At 42.2% G+C, this 12,903-nt stretch overlaps 1 protein-coding gene across 1 annotated transcript in view; it reads left to right on the top strand.

The window, feature by feature from the left end:
* Positions 1 to 12,903, top strand: part of CCNA1 (cyclin A1) — a 17,753-nt gene that overhangs the window by 2,682 nt on the left and 2,168 nt on the right. Inside the window, exons 2-7 of the mRNA XM_015419591.1 lie at positions 67 to 239; positions 3,955 to 4,189; positions 4,563 to 4,687; positions 7,880 to 8,103; positions 9,381 to 9,585; positions 11,751 to 11,908. Coding sequence (XP_015275077.1) covers positions 67 to 239; positions 3,955 to 4,189; positions 4,563 to 4,687; positions 7,880 to 8,103; positions 9,381 to 9,585; positions 11,751 to 11,908 — 1,120 coding nt within the window. The remainder of the gene's footprint in view (positions 1 to 66; positions 240 to 3,954; positions 4,190 to 4,562; positions 4,688 to 7,879; positions 8,104 to 9,380; positions 9,586 to 11,750; positions 11,909 to 12,903) is intronic.

Below are 12,903 nucleotides of genomic sequence, written 5' to 3'. Positions count from 1 at the left end.
AGTGAATTTGTTTAAAACATCTGAAAACATTTGAATGTGTTTCTTCTTTTCTCCTCCCATTATCAGCTGCTGACTTGGAAGAAATGTGGCGTGGCAACAAGGGGGATGAGAAAGCGCAAGTTGGGAGGCGGGAGACCCTTCCAGTTGTTATGGAGTCTCGTACCAACCAAAACCCCCCTCAGAGGTCTGTTCTTGGGGTGCTGAGTGAAAATGAGCAGTGTCTGAGATCCTGCAGCCAGGTAAATGGGGGGGGGGAGCTTCCTTGCAGACTGTCATCTGAGCAGGTGATAGCTCAGAGCGCATATCTTGCCAGCAGAAGGCCTCTGGTTTCATCCCTGGTAGCAGGCCTGGGAAAGCCCAAGACTTTGGAGGGTCATTGCTAGTTAGAGGAGACATTACTGACCAAAAGACAGTTTCATATGCTCCTTTTTAAAATGAACTTTATTTATGGTCCGTCTTTCTCACTTGGACTCACAGTGAATTACAATACAGTAAGTCAATACAGTTGACAGGATGGGACATGCAATGAACAATGCAAAAGGAATTGAGTTGTAGAACCAGCGAGAAGTCTAAAAACAGAACTGAAGTGAAGCATAAGTATTAACACACTAAATGATTGCAGAAATTCCATAGTAGGATCCCAGTTTCAGCAAGCTGTACACAGTCCCTAATACTTTATCCAAGTAACTTCGTTAAAAATTTAGTACTCTGAAGTGCAAATCTCTTTGAATGTCCCATACCCTTTTCTATTTCTCGACACTTATCCCTCGAGCAGAATGCGCACCAGGTGCTTGTGGTATGGCTTGACTTTAAGAACATTTTATCTACCACCACACCTTTATGGTAGGCAAACTGAATGTCTTGCAGACTCTGCTAAAAACCCCATTTGTAGATTGTTTTTGCTGTTGTGCTTCAGGTGTGATTGAAACCATGAAATACATCATCTTATTTTATATTGTATTTAACGGGCTTAATTTCAAGGTTTATGGGTTTATGCCCATCCTGAACAAATGTAAATTTTTTGTTCAGCCTTGGGTGGTCTCCTTTTTATTGGCAGATGTTGATCCACTGATAATTTACTCTGTAGATGGATGATGGATTTTAATTTATATTATTCTTGGTAAAACTCATTCAAATTTATTCAATGTTTCATTTTATTGTACAGCATTATTGATTTTGCTCAAGACCTTTGGCTAAAGGAGCTTATTAATAAAGGAAAGGAAAGACTGTTTTTATTCAGGTTCAAGGGAATAATGAATTGTGCCCCCCCCATGGAATTCCAGAGTGTTTATAATAGACCTGTTAAAACTTACTTACATTAGGTAAAGGTAAAGGTTCCCTTGCTCGAAAGCCAGTCGAATCCGACTCTAGGGTTGCGGTGCTCATCTCCGTTTCCAAGCCGAAGAGCACGCTGTCCGAAGACGTTTCCGTGGTCATGTGGCCGGCATGACTAAACACCAAGGCGCACGGAACGCTGTTACCTTCACACCAAAGTGGTACCTATTTATCTAGTTGCAATCTCTTGCTTTCGAACTGCTAGGTTGGCAGGAGCTGGAACTAGAGACGGGAGCTCACCCCGTCTTGCGGCACCCGGGTCTTGAACTGCTGAACTACTGACCTTCCACAGCCTGCAGTTCAGCATCTTAACCACTTGAGCCACCGCAGCTCCTCTACTTACATTACTAAGCATGTTTTCTTGAGCAACAGCAGCCGAGCTTAGTGTACATTGTATAACAATTCCAGTGGTGGTGGTGTCATATGCATTTTTGGCTGATTCATAGCAAGAGCTTGGGCACTGTGGTCCATAGACTGAGAATCTTCAGTTGCTGGTAAACAGGGTTCATTGTAAGAGGTACATAAGAGCACTAGGAGCTGATGTTTAATAGTCATTCCCATAGTACTGATGTAGTCCTTGTGCACGAAGATGTGGGGGACTGTTGATGGCCATGTCCATTCCATGAGCTATGGAATGTAGGTGGCAATGCATGCCTCCTTTAACTGCCAAGGATCAACTACTGCTGAAAGGTTCTATCTCTTAATCTTCAGTTTCTCAAAACAAAAAAAACCCCACCCTGCCAAGGACCAAGAAACATTATAAAACCATTCACTGCATTCTTATTGGCTACATGTTTTAATCAGACTTAGGGGTTCAACACTTCCCTGCTGTACCCTAGGTATGCTACTGCAGATATGCTAGGAGGTGGGTTTTGAAGCTAAAAATACCCTAAGTTTTACATACTCAATACTACTTGGATTTACAGTGTTTTATTTTGCATACTGAATAGCACCTGATGGGATGCTGTATACTGGTGTGAACTGGTGCTGGTGATGGCAGCCACTTTAAAACTGATTTGTTCATCTTTTGGATCCTAATTGTCTGCCTCACTTTGAATACTGATTCAGGCTTAACATTACTGCTTTTGGGTACTTCATAGAAGGGCTGTCTGGATGGTTTTATGTCTTCAAATTCATCTGCAGCCTTCGCCTTGGGACTTGAGCCACTTTCTTACTTCACGTACTAATTTGATGTCTCTTCATCTATCAGGATGCCTTTTTAAATGTCCCTGTTCACACTTAAGGTCAGATATCAAGTTGATGGCTAAACACAGGACTTGTTTATAGGTAGAATTTGAATGGCTGTTCAGTTGACCAGTGAGTTATTCCAGTGATTATTACTGCTGGGTGAATTTGTCTCAGATCAGTTGAATACTCAGCTTGATATCTGACACTTCTCAGGATAGAAACAGTTCATCTATTTCCAGGAGCTCTTTCCTGGTTAGTGTGCATGCACTCCTGGGCAATTACAGTTCCCTGCACCAGCTGTGGCTGGGAGGTACTTGGAAATTCGGTCTCTGTCCTCCTCCCTGCCCTTTCAAAGCCCAAGCAAGATTGTTTGGGTTTTTTGGAGCTCTATGGGAGACATCAGTCACATCATGTTTGCAAGAATGAATCAAAATAATTGACCCAAAGAGAGAGAAGATTATTCTTCAAGTGAGCAGGTATTGATCAGGTGTGCTGGTCATACAGTTCACAACGATCCATTTGAAGTAAGGGGATAAAACTGAAAAACTTGGCTTGAATGCTTACCTGAGAATGCAGAAGCACATCTTATATTCCAATAAGAAAAAAACCTTTTTTGGGGAAATGACATTCTCTTTAACAGACAGACACATTTATATTCCAGTCTGAACTAGGCAGGTGTAAGCTTCAGAGGCATCACTATGCATCACATACAGAAAAGTTATAATTTAATATTACTGCTAATTTAAGTTTTTTCCAGTGAAGAGAGAGACTACAGTCCTATCCTAGATACAAATGTGTCCAATATAATGATTTTAAGGAGCTCCTTTGTATTGGTTTACTATGTGTTGGTACTATGCATTCTGACCATAGTTCTAATAAGACTCTGAACAGACTCTCCCAGCCCTGTTACTGCCAATCTCTCATGGGCATGAACTGAATATTGGACCTTTTTAATTGTGCCTCTCTGCCATTGTCTGCCTTTCCCTGTATCCTTGCAAGTTCAGTACAAGTGCATTGGAATGTTGAAAGAATGTTGGTTGGACATACACCTGCTTGATCTAGAAAAAACCTTGATCATTTCCCCTTATTCTCATGATTATTTCGTTGACCACCTAACAGGGAGTCATGGGTTCAAGATCATAATAGGAAGAACTGTTTGCTTTAAATTCTACAGATGGGAGTATCTGATTCTGGACTGTAGTAATTAAAAATTGCTTTACTTACCATCTGCTCAGAGCCTTCAGGACAAAGTAGACAAACATTTTTAATGGAGTTTGAAGGCAAGGCTGGAAAAATCCTGGGCAACAGTCCCTAAAGTTTGCTATTGCTGACTGGAATCTAGGGTACTGTTTTTGCATTCTCAGATACTTGATATTGGTTTCATTTACTGGAAATCATGTTCCCATTTTGGTTCTTTTTTTCTTTTTTTAGGGCACTACTGCAGTGAGATGTTTCTCTGGATCTGAAAACATCTTTCCTGTTCCTGGAAAGAATGTATTGGCCACTGGTGTGTCCTCGAAGCAGGGCTTCACTGTTTATGTAGATGAATTAGAACAGAAAAATACCCACAACAGTTCGGCTATAGAAGATGTGGAGCCAAGCATGTGTGAAGTTGACACCACTACACTGAAACCCAGCTTTCACCTGCTGTTGGACTTGAGTACAGGTGCAGTGCCTCACACAGTTGACGTTTTTTTAACTTATAATAGGTATGTAATATTTGTTATTGGTAGAAATATAACGGTTAATGACCTGACTTGGATAGCCCAGGCTAACCCAATCTTGGAAGCTAAGGATGGTCGGCCCTGGTTAGTATTTGGATGGGAGACCACCAAGGAAATTCAGGGTCACGGTATAGAGGCGGGCAATTGCAAACCACCTCTGAATGTCCCTTGTCTTGAAAACCTTACGGAGTCGCCATAAGTCAGTTGTAACTTGACAGCATTTTCTACTGATGATGATGAATGAGAAAACTGAAGTGGATAGCTTATTTACCTTCTTTCTTTAATTAGTTTTTCCTCTGTATGTTTGTGACTTAGTGTCTCCAATGTTGGTCGATACATCACTACAGTCACAATATGAAGATCCCCGTGGTCACAAAGTGGATATTGTGGGCATTGGAGAATATGCTGAAGATATTCATTGCTACCTGAGAGAGGCTGAAGTGAGTGGTACTTTGAATGAGCTTGTTAGAATGTTGACCTGTGTCTGACCCCTATGTAGGTCATAGGCTTGGATTCTCACTGGTTAGAGGGAAATTGGGGACACTGGGGTGACTTGCTGGTATGGCCCTTGACCAGCCACATGAAACCAGATTGGTCTTTGCCTGCCAGAAGGCATATGCTGGCATGATAAAGTCTTAAAATAAGGTAAAGCTTTCCCTTGCTCAAAAGCCAGTCGAATCCAACTCTAGGGGGCAGTGCTCATGTCTGTTTCCAAGCCGAAGAGCCAGAGCTGTCTGAAGACTTCTCCGTGGTCAAGTGGTCAGCACTGAACGCTGTTACCTTCCCACTAAAGCAGTACCTATTTATCTACTTGCAATTTCTTGCTTTTGAACTGCTAAGTTGGCAGGAGCTGGGGCCAGAGACAGGAGCTCACCCCATCACACAGTACTCTGGTCTTGAACTGTCGACCTTCCAGTCTGCAGCTCAGCATCTTAACCTCTGAGTGACCGCGGCGCCTCCAATAATAATTACCTGGAAAAAATAATTAAAATAATTACATGAAAAAATCTGCTTTTCCCATTCCTAATTTTTTAACATCTGGCCTGATGAAGAGTTCTGATGAACTTGAAAGCTTGTACACTGTGTTTCTGGGCTAATTCTAAGAAAACGTATTATATGGATTGTGTTCTTGGATTTTACTTTTGAACCAATAAAGTGGTAAACAGTTTGTATACATAATGTGCTCAGTAGTATGCTGGAATATTTTTTTTGTTAACAAGGCAGTCTGATTTCCAGTTTTACTTTGCATGGTCCATCTTGGTGTGTGAACATTTCCCTTAATACACTTTCTTCTTCGCCTAGCTAGGAAGATCACACTGGGAGAGCCTAGTGGGAGATAATGTTGAACTATTTGGTGTTGATTTACTCTATTGATCTTGTTATGCCTGTTCATCACCAGCAGCTTTTATCAGGAGTGTGTTACATACATGCTGATTGGATGTTGTGTTGTGTTTGAGTATAGGATGGTGGTCTGCCTGCTGTCTCTAACACTGCCTGACCTTTTTGTGGATGACTATGTGGATGACTCAGTACATCTGGGCTTTGACTCATGCAAGCTTATGCTATAAATGTTAGTCTTTTGTTGTTGTTGTTGCTAGAACTATTTTAGGGATGCCTTCACATCCTTCTGATAGCCTTGTTGTGTCCAATCATTCCCTTTCCCTTTATTCTCAATTACTCTGTATCTTGCTTAGTTTCCATCTGTACTTTCTGGATTGGGACAGTAGAAATAGACACATTTTGTACAAGTTGGAAGGGCTCAGGTGGGTTATTACTATGCGTACCTTGTTCAAAGTTCGTCTTGATAAAGGACTTTGTATCTTTCTTCCAGTGGAGTCTTGGGTAATGTGCATGAGGGTGACATTAATTTTCACAGACACGGGGGGCAGGGGGGCGAGAGATTTTTGTTCTTGCTTTGGGAGGGTTGCCCCCAACTGGTTTTGTGATGCTTACAAAGAAACCTGAATCAAATTTAATTACATTTGACAGAGGGGGGGAGAGAGATTTTTGATCTTGCTTTGGGAGGGTTGCCCCAAACTGGTTTTGTGATGCTTACAAAGAATCCTGAATCAAATTTAATTACATTTGACAGAAGAAGCCAGTGTGTGGGGGGGTCACAATATACACTGTCAGTGTCTACCATTACATGCCCTACTATCAAACACGCACTCACTATTATGTCTTGTGGGGTATGGTCGCACCCTATATGCACACTTAGTAACCAATGACAATTGTGCTCTTTTTCCTTCAAAATAGACAAATAACCGTTCTGTTGAAAACAGAATGATCAACTTGAGCAAAACTGCTAATAAAATTTAGCTGGGATAATTTTGTACTCCAGGATTGAGCATGGGCTGCAACACAAAAATTTCCCCCTGGGAAAATCCATTGTTTACCCCAGAAGAGAATTAATGGTAGTTTTCTTTTTGAAAATGTTCAGCAGACTTCCAGTGACAATGTAGAAGGTAAAGCAGCAGAGCTCTTAACTTCTGTCTTTTCCCCCAAGAAAAACATACCTAGGTGGGTAGGTAGCTTTGGTATCCAGGACAAAGTATTAAGAGGGTCTCCAACTCTTCACTGTGGTTGAATCTGCCACTTAACCAAATGTTTGTTTAACCAGACTTCAGTGATGAAGAAGATTCTCCAGGTAGCAGGCTTAGTGTCTTGGAAACCTTTCATCATACATTTTTTTGCTTACAGTGTCTTATGCATAAAGCAGATAAGGAACAGGTCCTTAAGTTCAATTTCTAACTTTATTTTTTAGCAGTGTTTGTTTTCTGAAATAGTCATGTGCATAATTTTATGCACAACTATATATATAAAAATACTATTTGGAAATCTCACAATGTCCTGCATACAACCTGATACCGTTTGCTGAATGGAAAACTTTAAACCAAGTCACCTTCACTTTTCCTTCTTCAGCTTAAAGAAATTTCTCTTTCTTTGTTCCTCCCCTGTTCTCCAGACTTCTATTCTTGCTTTTTGAATTCTTCCCAGCTTCCCTGCTTGTCAAATGCAGTAACCAGAACCAAATACAGTCCTGTGCAAAGGCATTTCTTAAGCAGCAGAGTGAGTGACAAGGGCCTTATGTGACTTGCTTATAAAACATCAGTGTGGTGTTTGTACCACTGCAACATAGTCCCTGATTTGTATTCAGCTGCTTGTCAACTTATGATCCTTGGTCCTTATCGGTACTGCTGCTTGCCAGAGAGATACTCCTCAAGTGTTAGCTGCATTTTTTTGGGTTCTTACCAAAAATACAGACCTTTTATGCTAGCTTTAACATCATACCTAATTATGTTTTTCCAGTTAAGATCATTTTTGCGATTCTTACTTTGAAATGTCTGCAGATTTTGGGAGTGTATCAGTGTTGTCCCCCCAGTAGTCATTGGTGAATATATTTAAATAGTGCTGTGCCCAAAATAAAATTGACATACTCAGGGCTTTTTTACATTCCTCAAGAAGATCCTGAGCCATTCACAATTGCTCCTTGTGTGAGGCAAGCCATTCTAAATAGGACTGTAGGTTCTACAAAGCTTCAGTCAAACGCCAAGGAGTTCATGTGATCAATAAAAGAAACTGCCAGATTTGGTTTATACACTTATTTGGAGGCTAAATTATGTTCCAAGCAGGTCCGATACAGGCCAAAGCCTTGCTACATGAGGAAGCAGCCAGATATCACCACCTGTATGCGCACAATTTTGGTGGACTGGCTGGTGGAAGTTGGAGAAGAATACAAGCTTCACACAGAGACCCTGTACCTTGCTGTAAACTACTTGGACCGCTTTCTCTCTTGCATGTCTGTCCTTCGAGGAAAACTGCAGCTTGTAGGAACAGCAGCAATTCTCCTAGCTGCGTAAGTAGTCATGCCTGAATGATCAAACCTTTGATGGACGATGACAGCTTTGGGCCACTTAATATAGGTTCCCATTTTGTACAACTCATGTAGGTACATCTACCCATTTTGAATACTCATGAGCTAAAAAAAGGAGAAATCCAGTTTTGGCCCAAGCCTCACTATTCTGGAGCCTGGTACCATGCTGTAATATGTACCTTCCTCCCCAGGTCCATCCTTGGGAAATGTAAAAGTGGGGGAGGGGGGCCCTGTGTAAGCCGCCCTGAGCCCGTTCGCGGGGAGGGCGGGGTAAAAATGCAAATAAATAAATAAAAATAAAATTTTATTTTTGAAGCGTGATAAATAGAAATAGTAATAGGCTTCCAGCCTGGGCTACCCCCTCCCCTCTTCCGGAACACTATGCCGCATAAGGGGGACCAGTTTCTCTGTCCTCTATCCGTGTTTTCTGGTCTGCCGTATACCTGCAGACGCTGAGTTGGCACCCATCATAGGATTGTTCTAAAGCAGTCTTGTTATGAAATAACTGGGTCTGTATTTATTTGCAAGCTGATGTGGTGCGGAATAAATACAACCTGGCTTGGTCTGAATGCCTTGATGATGCTCCCCACGCTTTATGTGTAGCTGGCCAAGCTGCTGATTAAATGCAACTTCTTTGGGGTGTTTTGGCACATAGTGTCCTTAGAAGAGTTTGTATTCCCCCCCTCCCCGGCTTAGATAAAGACACAGCTTGATCAGCTGTGAAATTGCTGTCTGAAACACTGATAAAAAGTTTCCTGTAAAGTGAGCAGGAACTATATATGTAAACTTTCCTGTAAAGTAAAAATTGCAGGGAATGTGAACTGTTTGACCTAATTTGTGAAAGTGTAATGTATTGCTGACATTCTGAGGCTGTCGTAATAATTTGGGGGGCTTTAAAAGATGAACAGCTGTCTAATCTGGTGCCCTCAGCGGCTGTCTAGTTTTCCTGTATGGTTGGCTGGTCCTTCTAGGGAGGGTCAGGGAGGAGGAAATGGAAACCATGGGAATATTTTCCCGTCTCCTTCATAGGTCCCCACGTGGTCTTACTTAATTTGGATCTCATGCTAAAAGAGTAAGATACATTCTTTATCTAAGCCAGTGCTACAGTACAGGTTCTGCCTGATAGCTCTATCAAGATACTGGTGGCTAGTAGGCTGTAAGATCTGCTCCGTTCATTAAATCTCTATGGACAATGTTACCACTTGCTGATGTTTAATGCAGGTGCTGGCTTTTAAAGCTTTCTATACCCTTTCCCCCAGGAAATATGAAGAAATCTATCCACCAGAGATAGAAGAATTTGTATATATAACAGATGATACCTACACCAAAAAACAGTTATTGAGAATGGAACACTTGCTTCTCAAAGTCCTAGCCTTCGACTTGACAGTCCCAACCATCAACCAGTTTCTTCTTCAATATTTACAGAGGCATGGTGTCTGTTTGAAGACTGAGAATTTTGCGAGGGTAGGCTGCCTTCTCCAAACATCTAGATGTTCTTCAAGAAAACAAAAACGATTTGGCACCAACCTTAGTAGCTGGGTTGTTGTGGATGCATCCCCTTGAGAATAGTGTGAAGACTATAACTCAGAAACTAGGTTTTCCCAAGGGTGTAACATAATTTATACTCTTAACAGCTTATATCTTTTGAGGCATCTCAAGTCTGTCTAAATCAGTTGTCACCCAACCTTTTTGAGCCTGTGGGCACATTTGGAATCCTGACACGGCATGGTGGGCGCTGCCACAGAATGGCTGGTGCAGGAGGCAGAGCCAGCCACAAAATGATTGCCACAGCTTAATGTCAGCATTATGGATCCTTGTGCTGAGGTAACAGCTGCTATCAAAACAACATTTAAAAATACTTGCTCAGCCAGTCAGAAGCCTTGCTGGGCAAAAGCCCTAACCCAGCCCCACCCACTTCCTAAAATCACTTGGTGGGCACCGTGTTGGGGGCCCCCGGGTCTAAATGCTTTTTAGCCAGAACTAAGGTACAGCTATGAGACAGGACTGCACAACAGACTTCTAACCGCAGATGTATCTATTCAGGGGTCTTTTTGTAGAAAAAGGCCAGCAGGAACTCATTAGCATAATGGGCCACCCCCCTGACAGCACAGCTCATTAGCATATTAGGTCACACCCCCGTGTTACCAGAAGTGTGGTCATCCAGCCACACCCACCTTTTGCTTGTTATTCTGTTTTTCTTGTTTGTTGTCAAAACCCCGGGCATTTTTTGGAGCAGGAACTCCTTTGCTTGTTAGGCCACACACCCCTAATGTAGCCAATCCTAATGCTTTCCTGCTGTTGGGTGTGGCCTATTATGCGAATGAGTTCCTGCTGGGCATGGCCAACTTGGGAGCCAGCCGGAACTCGGTTCTTGTGCGTTCCTGCCCAAAAATAGCCCTGTGTCTATCCATTTATGTTTAAAATTGTATACCGTGAGATTCTGAAAGTAGTAGGCAACAATAAATCAATTCATAGCTAATAAAAACTGCAGTAATGTTAAGACCGGGTAGAATCCAGACAATAACTTCATAATGTCATGCTCATTTTCTTCATGACAAACTATGAGGAACCAATGCCATATGCCCCCTAGCTGTTGCCTTCAGCCCATGTGTCATGAACCTTAATTGGGTCATGGAGCCTCACTTATCTAGTCCCAAACAGCTATATAGCTGCCTTTTTCCTTCTTGCGTCTGTTAAGAGTGCATAGCAAATGAGGGTGTTGTTCCTCCTGTGCACGCATGCAGAGAGGAACAGCAGGACAATGAAGTGAGATCACTCACCAATGGAGAGGACTCTGGCCCAGAATTTCTGGAGGAGGGTAGGTGCACAGATACCTCTTTCACTATAGAAACTCGCCCTCACTGTCTGTCTTTTTCTCAGAGAGACAATTGATCTTACAATATGCTACATGCACTTGCAGTACAGAGCCCTTCATGGCTTGTGAGGTCATAACTCTGACCTCTCCTCTCCCTGTCGTGTAACTTTGATGCCAGCAGGTCCTATCCTCCTACTAAGGTTGGGTCCCGAGTCTGGAAAGGCTGGAGATCACTGGTCTTGAAGCCTGGAAGAATAAAAGTGTCAAATCTGTTTTAGATAGAAAGGTTAAAATTGGCCAGAAAGTATTCAGTTGAATCCAGACTAAATTTTCTGCTCACACAAAGTGCTTTCATCAGTGGAACAGGCTGTTTCTGCCTTCTCCTCCCCCACCATGTTGTGGCCCCCTGATCTGCCCCAAATGCTGCTCCTTGGGAGATGGGGGACTTTCAGGAATAGCATGGCAGCCAAATCAGGGCTTTGCAACAGGAAGAGGGAATAGGTGGAAATGATTTTTTTTCCCTTTAGCAAGAAAATCTAGTCTCGATCTGACCTACTCTCTCCATAATGTGGGAAGGGTGGCTGGGACTAAGCTACTTACTGAAGGTCATAAATCAGCTACAAAACAGCAGTTTAGCTGACTGAATTGATGCTTAATAAGTCTAAAGAGAAAGGTTGAGCACCTTTAGCCCTAGTCGGCAGTGGAGGCTTACAGATATTGATTGCTGTGCTATTTGGATCTCTCTGCCTCAGTAAAGTAATCAGCAGAATGCTTTACTTGTGGTTAAAGAAGTGTTACTCCTGTCTTCTCTTAGTATGTAGCAGAACTGAGCCTACTTGAAGCTGATCCATTCTTGAAGTATCTTCCCTCACAAATGGCAGCAGCTGCTTACTGTCTAGCAAATTATACTGTGAACAAGCATTTTTGGGTAAGTCTGCTTCTGGCATGCTACACTTTTCACTTTACTGGCTTAACTTGGGCCTAAGGCCTTCAAGAACAGCACAAAATGTAAGGGGGGGTATTGGCTTGCCTAGCAACTGACCTCAGAGTTAGTCAACACAGTTAAACTGTCTGTAGTATATAAAAAATGATATCTCTTGTACAAATACATTTGTGGGTTGGAGGTAGAGCATCTGCCTTGCATGCAGGTCTGAGGTTCATTCCCTGGTATCTCCAGATAAAGGGTTATTTAATAGGTGGTGTGAAAGACCTCTGAGACCCAGAGAACCATTGACAGAGCAGATAATATTGACCTTGATAGGCCAAGGGTCTGACTTAGTATGAGTCAGCTTCAAGGGATAACCATGGCAGTCTGTTACAGCAAAACTAAAAGAACTGACATCTTAACCTTTATGGATTACTTTGGCATGAACTTTCATGGGCTCGAGTGCATTCTGTCAGATGCATGAAATGTTGTGTGGGTGATATCTGATGCTGAAATGTGGAGAAACAGAAAACTGGGATCAAAAGGTAGTGATTGGTAAAGTCTGGCTTTTGTTTTAGCTATTCAAGATAAGCACAGTGACCATTTAGAGTTAAATAATCTTAGTCTTTAAAGTACCAACAATACTTTTCTGTTCATCACTCAAGAGTCATCAATAGACAATTAAGCTTTAACAGGGTCACCTATTGTGTTAAAAACAACCTTCTGTTAGTGTAGTTTAGTTGACCTTAATGAGCATTTGCTCCAGTTTGAGTTCTGTTGATATCACAGCAGTATTCGTTCAGACTAAAAAGTTCAGTGACACATCCAATAAATCCCATACATGTCATAACCGTGTCCTGGTAGGCATAAGCAATTCTCAACAGCTCTCTTAGCACCAGCAGTTCGCCATCTGGAGGTATTGAAAAGGGTTGTTGAAACTAGGCTACTGTCAGAAGTTGGTGAAGGCTTCTTGTGGTTTAATGGATGAGCAGGCTGTATGGCACATTAGATCTGCCTGCATGAACGGCCGTGGCTGTAACTA

This window comes from Gekko japonicus, unplaced genomic scaffold, assembly GCF_001447785.1.
Source record: "Gekko japonicus isolate JY-2015 unplaced genomic scaffold, Gekko_japonicus_V1.1 scaffold999, whole genome shotgun sequence".
Taxonomy (NCBI): domain Eukaryota; kingdom Metazoa; phylum Chordata; class Lepidosauria; order Squamata; family Gekkonidae; genus Gekko; species Gekko japonicus.
This window is presented reverse-complemented; position numbering and strand designations above follow the sequence as displayed.